At 45.6% G+C, this 22106-nt stretch overlaps 1 protein-coding gene across 1 annotated transcript in view; it reads left to right on the top strand.

The window, feature by feature from the left end:
• NPHP1 (nephrocystin 1) overlaps positions 1–22106 on the top strand; it is a 695982-nt gene that overhangs the window by 96950 nt on the left and 576926 nt on the right. Inside the window, exon 4 of the mRNA XM_078648761.1 lies at positions 16520–16644. Coding sequence (XP_078504887.1) covers positions 16520–16644 — 125 coding nt within the window. The remainder of the gene's footprint in view (positions 1–16519; positions 16645–22106) is intronic.

Below are 22106 nucleotides of genomic sequence, written 5' to 3'. Positions count from 1 at the left end.
AACAAGTAGTTCTTTTGCAGAAAGAACTACAAAAGACTCACGTGATCCATACACTGAGTCGTCAGCGTGATGGCGTTCATGTTGAAGGGAATTCATTGGCTGATGAGGCCGCGAAGGCAGCTGTGCAATCGGCTCCCGTAGCTGCAATCACTCGTTCAAAAACGAAAATAGACAGTGAAATAATGCAAGCTGTCACTGCTTCAATAAAAGATAGTGGTAAAACATTACCAAAAGGGTTTCCACTCAAGTACTCCTATAAAACCGTTGCAAATAATGTTCCTTTTGCTCGAGTCCCTGGATTGGGGGATAGAGTAATCCCAAACATGGAACACAGGTTAGGATTAATTTTAGCTGCACATGAAGGGCTTGCCTCTGCACATGCAGGTGTTTCTGCCACAGTTTCATTATTAAAACAGCAATACTGCTGGCCACGCATGAGGAAACTAACCAGAAACATATTTTTTGGAATGTGAAATGTGCCAGAAAATGAAAGTTTCAACAGTAAAACGCCCCGGGCAGACGGCCCTTCCTATTTCAGATAAACCATTAGCATGTGTTTATCTGGACCACTGTGGTCCCCTACAAAGGGATGGTAACTATAAATGCATCATGGTTGCAGTGGATTCATGCTCAAGATTCCTATGGATGTGGCCTCAGCGCTCGGCTGTCGCCAGAACTGTTATAAAAGATTTGCGAGTCTTTATCGGCACGTACGCAATCGGCACGCTACATTCTGACCAGGGTCCTGCTTTTAGCTCTCAGGCTTATACGGAGGCCATGGCCAGTTTGGGCGTTGCATTGCGGTTTTGAGTCCATTCAAACCTGAGGGAAATTCGGTTGTGGAGAGAAAAAACCGTGACATAAAGCAATCTATAACTGCTAGGGTATTGGGTTCAGGTGATGGGTGGGTCAAACATCTAAGTATCCAACGTAGTCTTAATAACCTGCCAAGAAATTCTCTGGGTGGAATCACTCCTTATGAAATCCTTTTTAGTACTAGAATGATAGTTGAAGACCTCGATCGTCATACTTCAGTGGTAGAACAAAAACCCTGTCATATCAAAGATCGTTTGGCTGATTTACAGGACTTAAATGAAACAAGAAGAAGTCTAAGCAACACCATACAAAAGCCAACGACCACTGAAGAAAAACCACCTGTCCCAGCAAGACCTGTCTGGATTCCAAAGATTGGGGATCTGGTCAGAGAGAAAGTAGCGGATAAGAAGGAATTTGGGCCTTCTTACAGAAAACCAGTACCTGTACTAGCAGTCCACGGATCAAGAACAGTGTTACTGCCGCCCCTTGCTGGAAGAAAAAAGAACAGGTCCGTATCAATTGACCTGGTAAAACCACATCATGTGGCCGATAATAAGTAGTAGGCCCAGTAGACTCCCAAGATGTAGCAGACGACCAGATCTTGCTACTATCCAAGAGGTTCAAACTGAAAGACTCATCACCTTTGAAGATTCTGCAGTGAGAAAAGTAGGACTATGTAACAAAGCCATGGAACTTGTGCCTCTTGAAACTCAAATAACAGTTCGTCAAGAAACTCCCGTCTACAATGATGTAGCATCTGACTATACAAACATGTCAAGGGAACAAGCAGCACCAGCGATTTCAAATAATCCAGATGCAATACTAACTATTGACAGAACTGCTTCTGGCTATTTCATCAACTTCGATACCTTTTCTAAGGATCCCAGTGAGCCTGAAACAACACCAACAAACAAAACTTTCAAGAAACAATTAACGAACTTGGTCACCAGCTTGCACATACATATCTGGTTTCACCATGGGTTGAATTTTGGATTGGGTTAGGTGTATTTTATCTCCTACTATGGCTCATTCTTGTTTTAAGTTTGGGAAAGCTGATAGATGGAAAACAAATTAAAATGGACACAGCAAGTAAGAACATCAACTTGCTCCTGAAGCCACACAAATCATCTCATCGTGAACAAAGAGACCTGTCATCAGTGAACATCACAGCCGTTCCTCTACCTGGTGGTATAGCTTGGGAAAGTACTGATTATGACATTTATGGCCCTGTTGAGCTGCTGAAGATTCCACACCAATTTAAGTTTTCCTTGAGTGAATGTGTTTCACCAAGTACATTTTGTGATGATTGGGACTTTGAGACTGTTAATAACATGATGGCAGACTTAGAAATGTCAGCAAAATTTGCAAAACATGAATATTTAGAAGGTTCATCAGATTATGAAGAAATGTATTGTTTTAATCATTTTGGTCATCAATATTTGCATAAATCAGCAAACCCTAGAAATATTTTAACTTCTAATCAATGGGAACATTGTCCAACACCTCCAAAAGGTGGCTCTAAAACATTCTATAGAAAATTTCCATATTTTCCAGGTTTTAATGTCACAAACCCAGAAAGCTTTTACTTTAAAAATGTTAATAAGACAGGCATGAAAAGTATGTTGACAAATACTAAACAGATTTATTCTGCGGCCTTTTATGCTCAATTGTCCACATTAGGCTTTGACTTTTGGAAAGACAACATTGAGACAAAACCTGTTAGGGGCACAAAAGACCAGCAGGTACAAGGTTTAGAAGCATTGTTCAGAGCCTGCATCATCCCAGAACAAATACTGTTCTTAAATGAAACTGTTCAACAAACATCTTGTCTTGGCCTGGCAGTTCATTTCTTGTGCTTGAGAAAGAAGACTGTTCAAAAAATCCTTTTATTGAAAACACCTCTCTCTCTATTTCTCTGCACCTTTGGTGAAACGAAGCATGCACAATTGACTGAGTGAAATATCTATCTATTGTTTCCACGACTCTGAAGATCAGTTTTATCTTGGGGAAACAAAGTTGTCATGTTTATGCGTTTGTCAGAAACTAAATCCCTTCTTGTGAACTCGGGAAAGTTTCTAGTGACCTCTGAGCTAGCTGGCACTCACAACTAAGTCTAATATATTCAGTAGAGACCTAGTCGACCTCAGTCCTATGTCTAATCTATAGGATATGTTATTCCAATGCGCAGAGCCTATTGGGAATATAGGAACTACACTACACTGCTCTGTTCAGTTGATTGAGTTTTGAACTGGATTTTGTGGTGAGGGGAATTCTTATCCCATCCTACATGATTTTTGTATAATGCTGGAGCCTGGGCTACAGCCCATTTTCTGGCATAGGTGTATTTTAAATGAATTGGAATATGATTTGAGAAGGCTGGTATCATGATATCTTCGCCATGTGAGCACTCCTGACTAATTTTGGTGGCCAGCCTTTTTCAGCTAGAAGAATGTCATAACCCTTAGAGAGCTTCTCCCAAAAGAGTGCTCTTATTTTCCTAGTTATGTCCCCCTCCATCCGCAGCGTAACTTCATACAACTTATGGGGTACACTAACCCTGGTATCAGCTGTTTCAACTAGAATGTACTCATTCAAGCCCACTGTCTCCAGATGATCCTTCAAGATCTTGCGAGCTATGGTGACTTCTGTTGCGCTGTCCAACATTGTCTGGGCCCACTCCCCGTTCTTTAGTTGTGTCCTCAAGATCCTCGGCATGTCTGATTTTTAGACCTGCTACCTTCTTTTTGGTGAATTGGGTTTTCTTATTTTTTTTTTTTTTTTTTTAAAAACCTTTATTTGAAAAAAGGAGTACAGTTACAGACCCACAACCACCAAGGCCGGTCAGTTATACGGATGAAAAATAACAAAGCAGTACACAGCTCATCAGCCGACAACCCAAGGGTCCGGCAGCGTATAAACGCGACATTCTCCGGTGCTCATGGCGGGCGGGGATAAATAAAAGGTTTCATATTTTACTATACATACACAACAAAAAGAAAACACAAAAAAGAATTTGAGGCAAAACCAAGCAATAGAAGGACTGTTACACGCGAGAGGGGGGAGACAAATGAGCAGCAAGCATATAGAAATCATGAAAAAGGGGAGTGGGGATCGAGAGTGAGCAATACATTACACATAACAATAACGCAAAATACCGAAATGTACAGTCAAGGAGATCGTGGAACATCAGGGGACTCAACAAAGGGAGGGTCACATATCTCTCCACGGTACGAATTCCACTGACCCCATATCCTTCCCCACTTCTTGGGTCTACAACGGGAGATGTACACAATTTTTTCTCTAAACATGCACCAGTCCATGTTCTCTTCCCAGGTCGAGACCAGTGGTGCCCTCTGAGATCCCCACAATTGAGCGATATCTCTCTTCGCTATCATGTTGCCCAGTGTGACCCATTGAGTCTGAGCAACCGTACAGTCATTCGGTTCCCAAATATTCAGCAAACAGCGTCTGGCCTCGGGGAGCAGCCCAACACCAGTGACCTCTCCCATCACCGCATGCACTCGATTCCAGAAAAGCACCACCTCCGGGCATTCCCATATAATGTGGAGGAAAGTAGCAAGCATACCACAACCACGCCGACATGACCCATCCTCAGAATAACCCATATGCATCAACCGTGGACCCGTGACATAGATACGATGCAGAATCTTCAGCTGCACCAGTCGGAGACGCGCCGGAATCGCGACTTCTTTAGGGGAGGATATTGCAGCCTGCCAGTCTTCGTCGTCTATCTCCAGACCATCACCAGTCCATGTATCCCGTAGCTGTATAAGAAGGTCCGAACGGGCATTAATACGTTTTTTATATATGAGGGAGATAGTGCTGTCAGGGACATGCCCATCCAGCACTCTATCCTCCAGGGGAGACGACTCAGGGATCGTAGTACCAGCGGGGAAGACCGAGTCAAGAGCGTGGCGGACCTAAAGATATCGGAAATACTCCCTATAACTCAGCTTATACTCCTGTTTCAGCTCATCAAACGATTTGACTCTATCAGTGACCCAAAGATCACCCACTCTGCTGATACCAATAAGGTCCCATCTATCGAAACCCTTCGAGGACCACAGGCCACCCAATCTCTCAGCTGCATACAGGGGAGTTGCTCTAGTCAGTTTATTCGTCCAGCCCATGGCCGATGTTGCGCTATCCCATACACGTACCGCCACCGCAGTGGGGCCCGTCAGATTCCTCCTGGCGGTCCTGGAACAAAGCGCTCTATTATAATCGCCCCCGGCAATTGCCACCTGTCCATCTCATAAGCGGGATTCGGAACGGGACCATACATGGCATGATTGATGGCACTCAACTGGGACGCCCAATAATAGCGTTTGATATCAGACAAAGCTATACCGCCATCATACCAGGGCAAAGTCAGTTTCGCCAATGCTATGCGAGGCCGTCCGCCCCAAACCAGTTTCCTCTGGAGGCCCTCGATTTCACGAAAATAGCCGGCCGGAACCAAATCAAGCGTGTTTTGGACGGCGTAGAGGAACCGGGGAAGAGACATCATTTTAAACAAGGCCGCTCTCCCCAAAGGGGACAGAGGCAATCCACACCACGCTGCCACATCCGACCGAAGCCGGGCAAGCGGAGGAAGTAGATTCCGCTCATAGCGTACTTTGGGGTCCATCGAAACGTAAATCCCCAAGTACTTGAAACCAACTCCGGAGACAGGTATAGGGCAAACGCGGGGCAAAGAAGGCTGTCCACCTGTAAGTGGGTAAATACAGGATTTAGCCCAGTTGATGACCAAACCAGAGTTCTTTCCAAAAGAATTCAGGATGTCAAACAGAACGCCCAATGACTTACGGGGAGAAGTAAGGTACAACAGTATGTCGTCGGCATAAAGCGACACCCGATCCTCGAAGGTAGGGGACCACCGTATGCCCCGGAGCGAGGGCTCCCAACGGAGCCACGCAGCAAGGGGTTCAAGAGCAAGTGCAAAAAGGAGAGGCGACAGAGGGCAGCCCTGCCTCGTGCCACGCCCAAGGACAAAAGGATCTGAGGCCCTTCCGTTGACCACCACCTGAGCCAGTGGTTGCTCATACAAGAGTCTAACCCACCCGACAAACTTAGGACCAAAGCCAAACTTGGCAAGGGCAGCCCACAGATAAGGCCATTCCACTGTGTCGAAGGCCATTGAGGCGTCAAGGGAGACCAAGACGGCCGGCTCCTCAAGAGACCCCGCCCTTGCCAGGACACCATGAAGACATCGAAGGTTGAGCGCGGTATTGCGGTGGGGGATAAACCCGGATTGATCAGGGTGTACCAAATCACCGATCACCGTAACCAGTCGGCTCGCCAAGATCTTAGCAAGGACCTTGGGTTCCACATTCAAAAGCGAGATCGGCCGATAAGACGAACATTGGTCACGAGGTTTGCCGTCCTTGTGGATAACCACAATGGACGCTAGTCTCTGATCCCGTGGAAGAATCCCGAGATCTCGCGATGCCAAAAACGTCCGACGAAGATATGGCGCCATTTTGTCTGGGCTCAACTCATACAGCTCAACTGGTATACCGTTCGGGCCCGAAGCCTTACCCGAACGAAGCGCACGGATAGCGAGCGCTACTTCATCGGTGGAAAAATCCGCCTCCATAAGCTCTTGGTCCGAGTCAGGCAGTCTACGCAACGGTATATCGCGGAGCAACAGGTGTGAATCCTCCTCTGGTCTGTCCGAGACCGGCGCGTAAACCTTCTGAAAGTGCTGGGCAAAGACCCCCACTATCTCAACCGGGTCCACCACCCGCACACCATCCACTCTCTCAATAACAGGCACCACCCGATTCAATCTCTCCCGTTTATCAAGCCAAGCAATCAATTTCCCCGCCTTGTCACCCACATCCTACAAACGCCCCTGCTGCTCACGACTCAATGCCATAGCCGCATCAGTCACCAGAGCCCTGTATGCAGACTGTTTAAGCACCAAGGAGTGCAAGCCATCAGGCGTAGTTCCAGACTCCATCCGCTCCTCCAACTCAGTAATATCATTTTCCAGTCGCACCACTTCCATAGCTCTGCGCCTCCTCTCGCTAGCAATCAAAGAGAGAGTCTGACCACGGATGACAGTTTTATAAGCCTCCCACAAAGAAACAGGGGAGGATACTGACCCCTCATTCTCAGCAAAGTAGTAATCCATGTGTTTAACCACCTCCGCACCAATGTGGGGGTTACGAAGATGCCACGGATTAATCGGAGCAACCCGACCCCCGGACTCTAGCCACACGTCAAGAGTGAGCCAAAGTGGGGAGTGATCCGAGATCCCCCTAGCCAAATGCCTAATTTCCCTTACAGAGACCATCTGCACCGCTGGTAAAAGGATGTAATCGAGTCTCGAAAGACTACCATGAGCTCCAGAATAAAAGGTGTCTTGGAACTGTCCAGGGTGAAGTTGCCTCCAACAATCCGCTAATCCCAATGTGTCTAGAAAATTCCCCAACCACAACTGCGACGTGGGGAGGATCCTACGAGGGCTACGATCCTCCTCTCCACTGACGACCGAATTAAAATCGCCACCCACTACCAACAAGTCATCGGGGAGTCCGAGGACCACCCCGCCCAAATCAGAAAACGTGGTGGACTGTAGACCAGGGGGAACATACACAGACAAAATGGAGATCGTCTTCCCCTCCCATCGACCCACAACAGCCCCCTATCGTCCAGCACCCTATCATCTATTTCGAGGGGGAGGGAGTTTCTAACCAAGATACCCGCTCCCCTTGATCCAGTAGTGAATCCAGAGTGTGCCACCAAACGGTAGCCGCGTCTATTCAGCGAGTGGCACGTATTACCCACGAGATGCGTTTCTTGTAGCAGAACAATATCCGGGGAGTGGCGCTTCAAATACTGCAACACTATCCCCCGTTTAATCCCATCCCCGAGACCATTAACGTTCCAGCTTAGCACTCTCAGCCCCTTACCCCCATCCCAGTAATAAAAAAACCCTCCCCCCACCACGAAACAGGCACAAAGGATAGAATACCAACCAAATCGTAGCCTCGAAACAGACAAACAAGAAAAGATCCCCCCACCCCCCCCCGAAGAACCCTCAACACACAACCCCCCACCCTGCACCCCTGCGGTAGACCAAAAAGCCACCCCAACTTGCAGTGTGCCTGTCGCCCCATTAAACTAACCTACAAGAAGAGAGAGAAAAAAGTCACCTGAGGAGGAAGAGTCCCGAATCCCCCACCCCGGGGAATCTGCAACGTACAAACAGTGCTATCACAGAGCCACTGCTAAGCGACCAGAAATTGGCTCGTCGGTGCAGACTCACTACTCCTGTTCTTCCAAGCCGCCCTCGGCACCCCTCGAACTCTCCGAGCTGGTGTGTTGCGTCGGCAGGTTGTCCAGCCAATCACTAGCCACCTCGGGTCGATCGAAAAAGAACGCACGTTCATTATGTTCAATTCTCAGGCGGGCAGGAAAAAGCATGGAGTACTTCAGTCCCATGTCCCTGAGACGTCTTTGCACCCCCGTAAAGCCCATACGTTGCTTCTGTACAGCCTGCGTAAAGTCCGGATAGAAGCTGATCGACACATTTTCAAACTTGGTGGGGCCATTAACACGGGAGGCCTGCAGGATAGCGTCTCTGTCTCGGAAATTAAAAATCCTGGCTATTATGGGCCTCGGAGCGGCACCAAGCTTGGGCTTCCCACCCGGAATCCTGTGGGCACGCTCAACAGCAAAAAGAGTACTGAGGCCCTTTGGTGCCAAGTGGTTCCGGATAAGGTCTTCCACCAAAAGGTCCGTAGGCACACCTGTAGAATTCTCCGGGACACCCACGATGCGAACGTTGTTGCGCCTGGCCCGGCTCTCGAAATCGTCCAGTCTACGGGCGAACGAGTCTCTCACCGTTCGGAGATTACGGACCTCGGTCTGAAGATCCGAGACATCCGTAGTCAGGCTTGCCGTCTTGATGTCCAGGGACTTAACTCGCTCATTGGTTTTCCCCAAATCCGTCCTGATGAGATTGACCTCAATCGCCACCGTGTCCAACTTAGTAGCTAGTGTTTCATACTGCTGGCCCATCGTGGTCTGGATACTGGCAATGGCGCACATGACATCCTTTAAAGTCGGCTCCTCAGTCGCAGGCGTATCGTCACCAGTCTCCCCAAGGGCCTTGTTCACTCCACCTGGGGAACCCTTCGGGCGAGTAAAGCGATCTATAGTCTGAGCTTGGGCAGCCCCTCCACGGTTCGAACCTCTGGTGTTGCGTCTCTCAGAGTCCGCCCTGCCCGTCATGATGGGCGACGAGCTCCGACAGGACCTTAGGGATCTAGCCAAAATAATTCACTCTATGGCCAGCCTGTAGAGTCGAAAGGGCAAGGATCAATGGCCAAAGTAGAATTGACGACCAGACCAGGGCAGCAGTATAGATGAGCAACAAAGTGGCGTCAACAATAACCAAAATCGAAACCGAAAGTACCACAGGGGCAGCGGAAGTATCCCTCCAGCCGGTGTTGTTCAATTGCCACCTGGGTATCTCGGGAACTCAAACCCCCGGTTGGCCTACGCTATAGGCCTCAGATTGCGAGGTGCAGCAAGTCCCGTTCCCGACGGCCAAATCGAGTTGTAGAAAAAGTTTTAGTATCAGCAGGGCATCAGCAAGAAATACCCGTCGTCCAAATCAGGATTTGCTTCAGGATAGATGAGGGTGGCAGATGGGGTCTCGGGAACCCTGTGCTCACGCGTCCATCTTGGATCTGCGCGTAGCTCCTCCCGGTTTTCTTATTTTTTGGAACGTGTTGATAGTCTTTGGACTTTACACGTTCTTCCTTGTGTTCTGACCGTCCTCTTCTTTCCGATTTCTGGGAGGAAGTCTGAAAGGTACGAGAGGAACGTGTATCAGTATCTTGATATCTATCAGATTTTCTCAAATTATCCCTGTTCCTGAGGTTATACCTCTTTTCAGAGGGCTCCTTTTGAGGAGACCTTCCTCTGGACTGAGAATGCTTCTCATTAGAAGTTTGTTTAGTATTTTCCCACCTCTTTTTAGGAGTAGTGAGAGTGTTTTTAATAAAGTCCTTTTCAGGATGTTCTGTTAGTTGGGGCTTTTCTGGTTTACCATCCAAACTATCTCTACCTAGTTCTTCATAGGATTTTTCAATTATTCTGGTCAGTTAATATGGTTGCTCAGTTATATCAATTTCTCTTATTTTTTGGCCACGGATCGCCACGGATGCTGCTTCACCTTTAATATTAGCTAATATTATAGCTGAGACCTGTTTGAAATCTTTTAGTAATTTCATACCCAGATTTAAAGCAGGTTCTGCCTCGTATTCATTTTGAATCTGTTTCAGGACATCTGGTATCACCGCCATAGACGGAACACCACGTGTTTTTGTGTAAATTGCAGCAAAGACTGTACCCCAAGCGTCCCAGTCCTCCAGGTGTGGTGCGATCCTCATTGGCAAACAGATTCTGTGTTTCTCATGAGGTGTACTGTCAGGAAATACTGTCTCTATGTGAGTACTTTTTTGAGCTATCTAGAATGGAATTTGTTCCCTTTTTGCGGGTAATTTACCAATGACTGATTGTATAGTCTGTGGTGTGATTTTATTTGTGTTCCCTTGGTGAGGGGTTTGTTGTGGAATCCTTATAGGAGGATGGACTGTTAGGGGCCCAATCGGATGGTGGGCGGATCGCCCCCGCCAGGCTGGCGGTAGCCACCGCCGGCCTGGTGGGGGCGATCTGCCCGCCATCCTAGCCGGAATGACCCCCCGCCATATTAGTATGGCTGGGGGGTCTGCGGCGGAAAGACCGCCCCCGGTTTATATGGTGGCGGTGTCTATCAGACACTGCCAGCCATATTACAATGGGCTTTTTCAGATGCCTTGCATGCGGAGTCTGCTTTGGGGGCCCGACGCGGGCCCCCATGGACTCCGGGGGGGTGGGGGTTGCACATGGGGGGTACCTATGGTACCCCCCAGCCGTTCCATGCATAGCATGGCAGGCACAGCATGCCTTCCTGCCATTGTGGCGGGCGGTGCTGAGTGCACCGCCCGCCACAATGGTAGGAATGAAGGATGCACCCGAATGCTAGCCACGGGACCCCCGCCCTTATGGCGGGTGGTCCCTTTCACCGATAGTGTCCGCCCGTCATCCTAATGACCCTCTTAGAGTCCGCATGACATATTAAACCAATTGTCTATGAATTTTTATTAGTTGTTTTAGTTGAACTAATAGTTCTTCACTTGACATTTTTTCAATGTCAGGACGTGGTGTATAGCTGGCTCGTACCGGCCATGTTGCTCCTGGTCCACCTAGTGGACCGAGCCTGGTAATGTGATTTTGATGTTGTAGGGCGCCTTTAAACCAGAGCGGATGCTCTTGTTAAGTTAGTGGAATTTCAGTGTCCTCGAAAGGAACGTATTTCGTTGGATTATCCTCTACTTTGTAGAAGTGAAACACATGCGATACTGCATGTTCTTCAGGGAAGACTATCGATGAATAGAATACCTCTGTCTGCCGATATTCGTGGGCCTCTATGACAAAAATTACCCTACCACCTCTACGTGATAGGCCATTTGTTATAAGCTTAATAGTGATGGTTTTCCATAGGTTTTCCGGGATGATTATAGCATCCGGGTCATTTTGTTGGAAACCTGTAACGTCTAAACCCAGTTGGGTTGCAGTTCCTGCAGCTCCCCCGGTCTCGCTTTTAGTCATTTTGTTGGCTGAAAGTATGCAGGGCAAGTTTCAAGGAAACAAAGATAAGGTGCACAATATTTTGGAACACTGTATCCTTCAATGTTAAATCAAACCAAAAACTTATAAATATGATTTTCGTCCTACTTAGTAATGGCTGATATTTTATCCTTTTACCCACTCCAGACGTCTATTGGAGTATTTCTTCGGGAAAATGGAGTCCCTGTGAAAAGCACGATTGAGTTACTCTAGTATCTAGCATTAAATTAGTGACTTATCAAACGTTGGGCGCCATGTAGTGTAGTTCCTATATTCCCAATAGGCTCTGCGCATTGGAATAATATATCCTATAGATTTGACGTAGGACTTATGTCGACTAGCTCTGTATCGAATATATTAGACTTAATTGTGAGTGCCAGCTAGCTCAGAGGTCACTAGAAACTTTCTCGAATAAACAAGAAGGGATTAGTTTCTGACAACCGCATAAACATGACAACCATGTTTCCCCAAGAATTAAACTAATCTTCAGAGTCGTGGAAACCATAGATAGGTATTTCACTGAGTCAATCGTGCATTCTTCGTTTCATCAGAGGTGCAGAGAAATAGAGATACTGGCGTTTTCAATAAAAGGGTTTATTGAATAGTCGTCTTTCTCATGCAAGTAAAGTGATCTGCTACAATCGTAATACTTGTTGCAAAGTATAATGCGTACTGTAAGAAGAGCATTATGAAATAATACTGTAAAAGCATTGTATGGTTCCTAGACCATGGATAAATACATACATAAATAATAAAGGCTAAAAAGTACTCAGCTGGGGCTTCTAAAATACGCATTCCCCGATGTACCTAACCTAAGTCTAGTACGAGGGAAGAAGTAAGTGAGGTGTGGCATAGGTTTAGTTTTTCTTTGCCAAGAATCTAACCAAGATTTCTCTTAGGGTCTAATCTGCTCCGTACCTTTGTCTTAGAATGACGGAAGTCTGGTATCTCTGTTCCGGGACTCGATTTCCCAACACCCCGCGAGGGGAGCTTGGAAACACTGGAGCTGGATTCTCGTCGTGAGAAATGCAGCCTCTCTGTCAGTGCGTCAGTGCGTCAGTGCGTCAGCTGGAGGGTCGGCTTCCTTCGGCACTTGTTGTAGCGAGCTGCGTCGGGCAAGTAGATATTCGAGCTGCTCCGAACCACCGTGTGTTTGCTAGGGCAAGTGTAGGCATATTTATACCTTGAAGGTGCCTAGTTTGAAGTAAAGTCGGACATAATAACGTCATCAAAGAACCCCAAGGGAATGGTAGTTCTTTAAAAACTCCATGATTTCTAGGACAAATCAATATTCAAGAGAGGGGATGTCCCTGACTGCTGAAGCCGAGTTTTCCAAGAAATCGTTGTGACTTTTTGGAACTAGTGGAAGTAGCTATCCCTGTATTTGGACGGGATGGGTTATGTCTAAACATTGGCATGATTTCTATGCCTATATAAGGGCAATGTAAATTGTACCTATATAAGGGCATGAATCTGTAAATTACGCTTGGATTCTAAAATGCTACAAAACAGGAGGAGCAAGAAGAAAATACCTTAACGGCTACAAAAGGGAAGATGGACTTACTACAAAAGACAAGAAGCACTTGACAATTTCCTCCCACATGAGTTGACAAAACCATAGGATTCTGGGTAGAGGTGGTCCTTTAAAGATACACCGGTTTGGGAGATGTTAAACATTTGTGTATTTCGTTGGCTGCGACGTACCGGTCTCGAAGGTGTGGACACACTCACGATGAAAAAACTGGCACAAGGAAGACCTGAGGAGGTAAATTCACCGTAATAAGGTTGCTTCGAAATCAATTCAGTCGATAAATGAATACCGAAACAAATTTACAACTCACACCTCATAAAATGAATGTCACTGAGTGGAAAATACATACCGACCTAGGGTCAGATCAAAAACATTTGTAACTGTGCTATTTCATATCCTGGTGATAGGTAAATAACCTTTTACACTGTGGGCCCGATTACGACGGCAGTGAGACCGCCACCTGCAGCCCGTCGGTCGTGGTCCCACCACCATCGTTGAATCACCGCCCGCCACATTACGATGTAGGGCGGTGTGTAGGCGGTCAGAAAGACCAACCGCCATGCATCTGACAGGCTCCTTGAGCCCGCCGGTGCGGCGGAGGCGCTTGAAGTACCTACAATGGGGGCGGAGCCTACCAGGCACTGCTGTACTAATTACGATGTCCCTTGCCGCCCACCTGTTCATGGTTGTTAACCCGCCATAAACAGGCAGGTGGAAAGGGGCTTTGGGGGCCTCTAGCTGGCTCCCCTTCCCCCTGTCCCTCAGCTGTGGACACTGGGGGGCACCTATGGTCCCCCTACATATCCCTGCACCATGTGGCAGGCACCGCATGGTGCCTGCCATGTAGTGCAGGGATATGTAAAGTGTCACATTTTTTTTTTTTGCAGAGTTTTATATAGCGCGAACTTGACATGAACTGAATCAGGTATCAGAGCGCTTTACATAGCACCAGTTACGTTACATGAAGACACGCATTCATTTTTGTTAGGCACGGGGAGATTAAGTGATTTGCCCAGAATCACAGGATGTTTGGCGTCGTTACCAAGACTCGAACCCAGATCCCCAGGTCCGAGGTCGAGCGCCTTAGCCGTTAGGCCAACTCCTCTATACATTTAAAAGGTAAAAGAACCGTGCCAGCAAAGTAGTCCCTTGTGGGCGTGTCTGCGTTGTGCTGTGGGCGTGGGCTGTGGGCGTGACTAACGCTGGGTGCGTGTGGGACGGCCATCACATCGTGGGCTGTGGGCGTGTGCTGGGAACGTGACAAACGCTGGGGGCGTGTGTCCGCCCTTCATGCCATGTGAGTCGTACATACAAGCGCCAATTACGTTGCTGCGCAGCATCAAGGGGCACGCTGGGGGAGTGACACGCTGGGGGGCGTGAGAAACGCTGGGGGCGTGTGTCCGGCCTTCATGCCATGCGAACGCAATTGCGCCGCATCAAGGGGCACGCTGGGGGCCTGAGAAATGCTGGGGGCGTGTGCTACATTCCGCCCTTCATGCCATGTGGGTCGTACATTAATCAGAAGATCGTCTGCTGTGGCCGTGTGCTGGGGGCGTGACAAACGCGTTCACCTGGAGGCCTGGTAAGTAACGTTACTGCAGCCTCTCCTGCGCGCTGTTACTGAACTCTCTCATTCAACGAAATTACACGCGCCTGCTACCATCAACCAGGGCTCTAGCCAGGCTCAGGCGGCAGATCAGTATACTAATTACACGCACCTGATAACATCAACCAGGGCTGCAGCTGGGCCTCAAGCGGGGGAACACGTGCCTGCTAACATCAAACAGGCCTGCATCTGGGCCTCAAGCGGGGGAACATGCAAATGAGCGTGTATGCGGGGACAATTACTGCAGCCTCTCCTACTCGCTGTCACTCAACTCTCTCATTAAACGGATTTACCCGCGGCTGAAAACTCTCTCATTCAACGACATTACACGCGCCTGCTAACATCAACCAGGGCTGTAGCCGGGCTCAGGCGGCGGATCACTACACCAATTACACGCGCCTGCTAATATCAACCAGGGCTGCAGCTGGGCCTTCTCCGTCCCTATTCTAATGAAACAAAAAATGTTGTCTACTGCGAGATTTTAAAATAAATTGCCCTTGCCAAATACACACATTACACACATTCTATTTCATACCCGGACAACATCGGGACGGGCTGCTAGTAACCTATAAAAGCCTTACACCATTCCCTGTACCCACCTTTCCGTAACCTGTAAAACTCTTACACTATGCCCTGTACACCCTTCCGTACCCTGTAAAAGTCTTACACTATTCCCTGTACCCACCCTTCCGTACCCTGTAAAAGTCTTTCACTGTTCCCTGCGCACACCCTTCCGTACCCTGTAAAAGTTTTACACTATTTCATGTACCCACCCTTCCGTACCCTGCAAAGGTCTTCCACTATTCCCTGTACCCACGCTTCCATACCCTGTAAAAGTCTTACACTGTTCCCTGTACCCACCCTTCCGTAACCTGTGAAGGTCTTACACTATTCCCTGTACCCACCCTTCCATATCTTGTAAAAGTCTTACACCATTCCCTATACCCACCATTCCGTACCCTGTAAAAGTCTTACACTGTTTGCTGTGCTCACCCTTCCATACCCTGTAAAGGTATTACACTATTCCCTGTACCCACCCTTCCGTACCCTGTAAATGTCTTACACTGTTCCCAGCACCTCCCGCATTGTAAAAAATATGCATTGCGAATGCCGTGGTGGCGGTCGCATCGCGAAAGCCTGTCAGGCGCTCCGTCTACGATAGGGTGGCGCCACCCTAATCGGGCCCTAAATAAAGATGTTTCTGGAGGTGATAGTGTTTGACAAGAATGCTTGTGTACATTTGTTTTATGGCATTTTATTGTGGTGATGTATTATTTTTATGTTGTTGCATTTGTATGCTGTATTATTGTAATGTGATGTGTTGTACTGTAGTTGTTATGTTGCATTCGATTTTTACTCTTATTGCGTTTTTTGTTACTTGCTGTCTGATATTGAGTTATATTCTGTTGTTAGAGGTGTCAGCAAATGCTGCTACATTTCCAGCCAAAAGCAGCAGATGCCTTGAAAATTCCTGCGAAAAGCAACCATTTACCACGGCCTAAAGTGGCAACATAGCATTGCTCCTGCTCTTCAACTATTTTAAGAAACCTGGCAGCCCAGCCCTGTGGCAGACATTATGTGTAATTGAGTTTTTCAACTGCTGATATGGTAGAAGCCATGTAGCCGCCAAGATTCTTTGAAAGATTTCCGTTTGATTGAGCTTCACAGAGCACTAGTGCAGGCTGATTAAAGTGAGCCTCTCAATACTGCTTCCCCACCCCAACAAAGGGATGTCAGCTTCAGGACAATATGCTTACATTTTATTTTATCAGATGGACCATTTAATGAAAATGCAAGTCAAATGTTTCATAAACATCAAAATGGAAAATATGATGCAAATTTCTTTTTTCTTTCAGAGCGATGAACCTGCACCAGTGGGAAATTATGATCAAAGAAAACAAGATGAACAGAAACGTTTATCAAAACTGTCCACAGAGCTCCAGAACCTTGCAGTGGCACTAGGAGAGATGAATATTGGCACGTAAGTGGGGAGTAGGATGAATAGGTTGTGTGTGCATAATGCCGTGGGCTAGAGTAAGTCTCCTCCTTTTAAGGTACGTCATTATAAGAAGCTGACATTCATCATGCAAGTGTGTATGAGATATCCGAGTCTAGTGCCTTAATAGACTAATACATTTACTGCAGGAGTTGTGTTTGACCTCCTCGTCACAGGTTCGAGCCCCAGTGGGTCTACTCAGACGTTTATGCTTCCAAGGTCAATAAAAAGAGAGCCATTGAGTTGGGTAATGTGGCAACCTAAGAATGTTAGAACTCCAGTGGACTGTTAGTAGGAACATAGAATGTTGTGATTCAGTCTATGACTGGAGGTTTGCACAGTAGATGATTTCTGTTGGATGGGGTTTGTTGGACGTAACCTTTAATAAAACCTTTGGATCAACATACAGGTTCCTGAAAACTTACACTGGCAAGGAGCGGAAAAAGAATAAACTCTACACCAGGACCAAGCACCTCAACATCTTTGTTTTCTCATTTCATCTCAGCCAAATGTCACTACGTCTGATTTGCGTAATAAAGACATTGTTTCTTGCCTCAACCAAGCATTTTCATGCTTCAACCCTCTGGTATTCAAGTATCAGGTCAGCGTCTTCATTTCATTTTTCAAAACGAATTCTTTAAAACGTCATGGTGGATAAGTTGGGCATTCATGTGCACCTCTGTGTGCTCTTATTGCATGCGTCATCTGCCGGCTGCGGAGTGCAGCACTCAAGCCATTGCAGTCCCCAAAGCTTTGGTGTTGCATTTAGCTTTGTGATGGCCTGCACTCGAGCAAGCGTGGCTCGAGAACCCGCCCGCGATCTCTGATTGTGGCCCTTGCAATTCTTGCTAAAGCCGCAACTCCATTCAGCGTTGACTTGGCACTTTCATCTTTGTGTCGTACATCATGTGATCGTGCCCCGGTAGCCATTTTGGATCAGGCAAAGAAGTCAATTTACAGATTTTCTCATTGTTATTCGGTGGTTCACAGAAACTTTGATGCAACTGAATTTTGATTCAATCTTTGAGTTACATTTATGAATTCCTGCATTCTCAATTTTGACAAAATCGTTCAGCACTTGCCTGAATCCATGACTCGCCTGGGCTGTGGTCAGGGAGTTCCAGCGTCTGGTTTCCTGGTTGGACCACTGGACTCGCTCACGTTGTTCCTTGAGCGGTCCTCCCGTCCTGTAGACTCGGCGTCCTCTGGCTTCGTCGGACTTTGGGATGGCGCAGGGGGATCCATTCTTCTCCTTCTGTCTTTCTCCCCCTCCCGTAGTCCTTCCTTCTTCGGTCAGATCGTCCGGCTCCTCTCCCTCTCCGTTTCGGCTCTCTCCTATGATGTCCTTGTTTCCAGCTGGAATCTCCATCATCGACGTTGCGCCGTCAACCTGGACACCACCCCGTAATTTCCGGAACTCCAGCTGCAGTCTTCCAGAGTTCCTAGGATTTACTAAAACAGGATATGAACATCCTGTGTGGAAAGATGTGGCCTCCTTATTGGAGGTACCGTGATCTGCCTCGGACTGATTACAGACCCCCCCCCAACTACCTTTTTTAAAATATATTTTCCTCTAACTGAAGGGGGCCACAGTCACGATACCCACAAATATCACTGCCGTAATTGGTAGCAGAAACACACTTCGCTTTATAGCGATGAATAAATACTTTTACGCATGTCATGCCCACCCTTAAACTAACAGCCAGGACCACTCCACACAGTCTGGCCAAGGTAAACCTTTTCAATTGAAAAGAGTTCCCCAAGAGGACTTGTCATTGAACAGAAGACATAGATAATTAAAGGTGTGGGCTTGAGTGATCTTAGCCTTAAGGCAGAAATGACTCTAGGTTTTAGTAGGCTTAACCCCCGCAGCGATCACAAAAGATTTCGATGTGTTCATGGAGAGGTCCAAGCCCTCCATAAACTCAACGTAAGAATCTAGGAGCCTTTGACGGCCTAATGCCGTCCTTGACATAAGGACACCATCGTCAGCATATATTAGGACTAGTAACACCTGAGAACCCACCTGAGGGGTCCTTGTGCTTAGCACAATGCAGCCTCTAGACCATTGATGTAAATGTTGAATAGAAAGGGGGCCAAAATGCACCCCTGTCTCCCACCTCTTACAGAGGCAGTCATGTCCATGTGGATGTCTGCCAGGAAAGAGACTAAGACTTACTCCACCTCTAAGGACAGCAACATTGACCACAGCTGTGAGCGGTTCACCCGATCAAAAGTTGAAGAGAGATCCATGTTTCTTGGACAGCATTTCATGGCCATTTTTAGGGCACCATAGGCTTTAGAGTATACCTCAATAAATCACAGAGGTCTGGTAGAAGCAGAGAGGGCTAAACCATGGACAGTAAGGGGGTGAGGCGAAAAGGTGGTTAGAACGTCCTTAGGATAAGGTCAGGATTAAGATAGTGTTTCACCTCTCGACTTAACTACTGAAGAGTCTGACAAAGTTCCTCTAGAATAATTTTAGACCCCCTTAGACGTCTATCTTGATCCGTGGGATTCAAATGCTACAAGCTAGAGGTCGGTAAGGGAGAGCGCCGACTCTGATATTTTAGAACTAGCGCGAGAGGGTTATGGTCACTCCACCCTTTGCATTTATTCTGGTGTCGGTTAGTATTTAATTTATTGTATTTTTTTTGTATCTGTTTATATTTTTTCAGCTTAATGTTTTAGTAAGCAACATGTTTTGTAACTACGTTTTTAAATTTTTTATATTTAGTTGTATTAATAAATATTAATAATTGTTCAATATTTTTTTAGCAGAAGGATATTAGGTTTTTAGGAGATAAGGGTGGAGAGATTTTTAAAATAAGTATATTTAAAATAATAATATTGTTAATAATTGGGAAAATATGGAAATGTATCAATTAACGTTTTTTAAACTGTTCTTATTTTAATATTTAGCAAACCTTTTTCCATTAAGATATATTTTATGTTATAAGAAAATATTTAAGATGAAAGTTTAAAACATAATATAAAATGTTTCATAAAAATAACATTTAGAACTCATTTTGAATGACAAATTTATACTTTTATACTTTTTGTATTTTTTTCAACATTGTAGAATTTTTAAAAAATTGTTTTGAAATTGTAATTTTGTTTTCAAAAATATTTATTACATTATTTTTGATAGGATAATTTTGAAATCCTAATGTACTTGTTACTTTGCCTTTTTAAGTTTTGGAAAGTTTGAAAAAGAATGTATTTAATATTTTAGTTAATATAAATAAAATAAAAATCAATTTTAATAATTTAGTTTGTATTTATTTGTGGTTTAGGTTAGCTTGTTTTTAGATGAAATTATATTTGTTATGCTATTGGTCAATTATTAAGCACACGCACACGAATAAGGGTTCTTGGTGCTGAGGTAGAGAGAGGCTGCTGCTGCCAGAATTATTCATATGCATGTTTAAACAACCAAGTTTTCAGTTTTTTCCTGAATACCTTGTAGTTTAAAGATCTTATTTCAAGGGGGAAATTGTTCCAGGGATAGAAAGCAGTCACGGAAAACCTGGCTCCACCCAGTCTCTTTCTTTTGCTTCTAGGAACAGCCAGTAGATTTAAGTGTGATGATCTGAACTGGCATTTAGGTATATAGGGGCACATTCATCAAGCTTTTTACCAGTCGCAAATGGGCTGATTTGTAGAAATGGCCCCTTTGCGACTGGTAAAAAGCCATTTCCGATGCATCAAACCTAAATGCATTCGCAAAATAGGTAATAGCAAAAATTGTGATTACCTATCTTGCGAATGCATTTAGGGAATCGCAATTTGAGATTCCCTAATTGCAATGCATGAAGGAGTTTGAAAATGTGACTTTGCATTAAGGAATCGCAAATTACCATAAACTTCAAGTTGATGGTAATTTGCAAATCCTTAGAAAATTCACAAAATTAAATTTTTCAAAGAACTATGTGGCGCATACGCCCTTAGGGCATGTGTGCGCGCCGCATGTGCACTCTTACCATTTTTGGAGGTGCATCAGGGGGGCCTTAGGCCCCTTAGCACCCTTTCAATTGCAATATGCGATTACCTATTTGGTAATCTCAAATTGTGAATACTTTCCCATTCATTCCTATGGTCCTCTACGCCCATAGGAATGAATGGTAATGTATTCCCTAATAGCGATTCGCTATTAGGGAATGTGTAGGAATCGCTATTTATTTTGCGATTACTACATGCATAAGGATTTGCGACTCCTAATTAGAAATTCCTTAAAAATCGCTATTAAGAAATCACAATTCCTTATCTTGAATCATGTGCCCCATAGTGCTGAATTGTGGAAGATAGGGATGCAGGGCTTTTGCCATGGAGAGATTTAAAGATTAGCCAGCCTATTTTGAAAATGGGCTTCTGAGCTACCAGAAGCCAATGCAGTTTTTTCCTCAGGGTTTGATGTGGCAATATCTAAGCTGCCGAAAGGCCAGCCAGGCTGCCTGATTTTGTATTATCTGCAATCTGTGAGCAAGGCCGGAAGAGAGTCTCATATAAAGAGCATTGCCATAATTGATGCAGGGCATTACTAAAGCGATTATAATTTGAATAAATGTTCAAAGGTAAAGTACCTTCTTATTTTCCAGAGTTGCTGGAAACAGGATGTGGTCACTGCACCTTTCTGAGGTTTCATAGATAAATCTTCATCTAGGAGTAGCCTAGACTTTTCACAACTTTTTGGGAGCATTTTCCTAAGGAATCTTAGCAGGCCAAAGAAAGTACTACCACCTTCTTAGCCTTTATTTAATCAAATAGCACCTTTTGTCATGATATTTATGTTGATGAAATATTGTGAATAAATCTCAAACACTAGATTTGCCCAGGCTACCTTTGAGATACTGCTCAAGTGTTGGTCCCCATGAATAAAAAGCTATCTCCATCTCAGCATGAGAGGTTGTCTAGCATAGTGAATATTCATATCCTACACACATATTAGACATCCTTTAATAGCACAGACATTTTGAACAAGTTGTGTTTGTCCCAAAAAGGATAGTATCAGGTAGGCAACATATTGGTATTCATTCTCAATGTCAAATTTCTAAAGTAGAATCCAAGCTCTTGATAAAATTGTATCATGAAACCATTTGTAAACGGCTTCCACCAGATCAAAACATCCAATTCATTGATAATGTGATAGTCTCCTCCTTGGTTCTTTATCAAGAGATGCTGTAGGCACAGAGTAGATTGTTTTGTACAGTTATAGAAAGAATGATTAGGGAATCTGTCTTCTTCAAGGTCAGTGTATCAGCCTCCGGATTCTACAGTTAGGTTCAATGGTTATCACAGTATTGACTCCTGTAGTGTGCATTCACCAGTCATGCCCTTTCACACTGGCGGTCTTCTTTGCGGCTATAGGCTTCATAGTACACTGACTCTGCGATATAGCAAGCAAGGACTAAACAAACTTGCAAAGTTTCAGCCTCAAGTATATTACA

The sequence above is a fragment of the Lissotriton helveticus genome, chromosome 6, assembly GCF_964261635.1.
Source record: "Lissotriton helveticus chromosome 6, aLisHel1.1, whole genome shotgun sequence".
Classification (NCBI taxonomy): Eukaryota; Metazoa; Chordata; class Amphibia; order Caudata; family Salamandridae; genus Lissotriton; species Lissotriton helveticus.
Note: the sequence above shows the minus strand (reverse complement) of the source record. Positions and strands in the feature narration are given on the sequence as shown.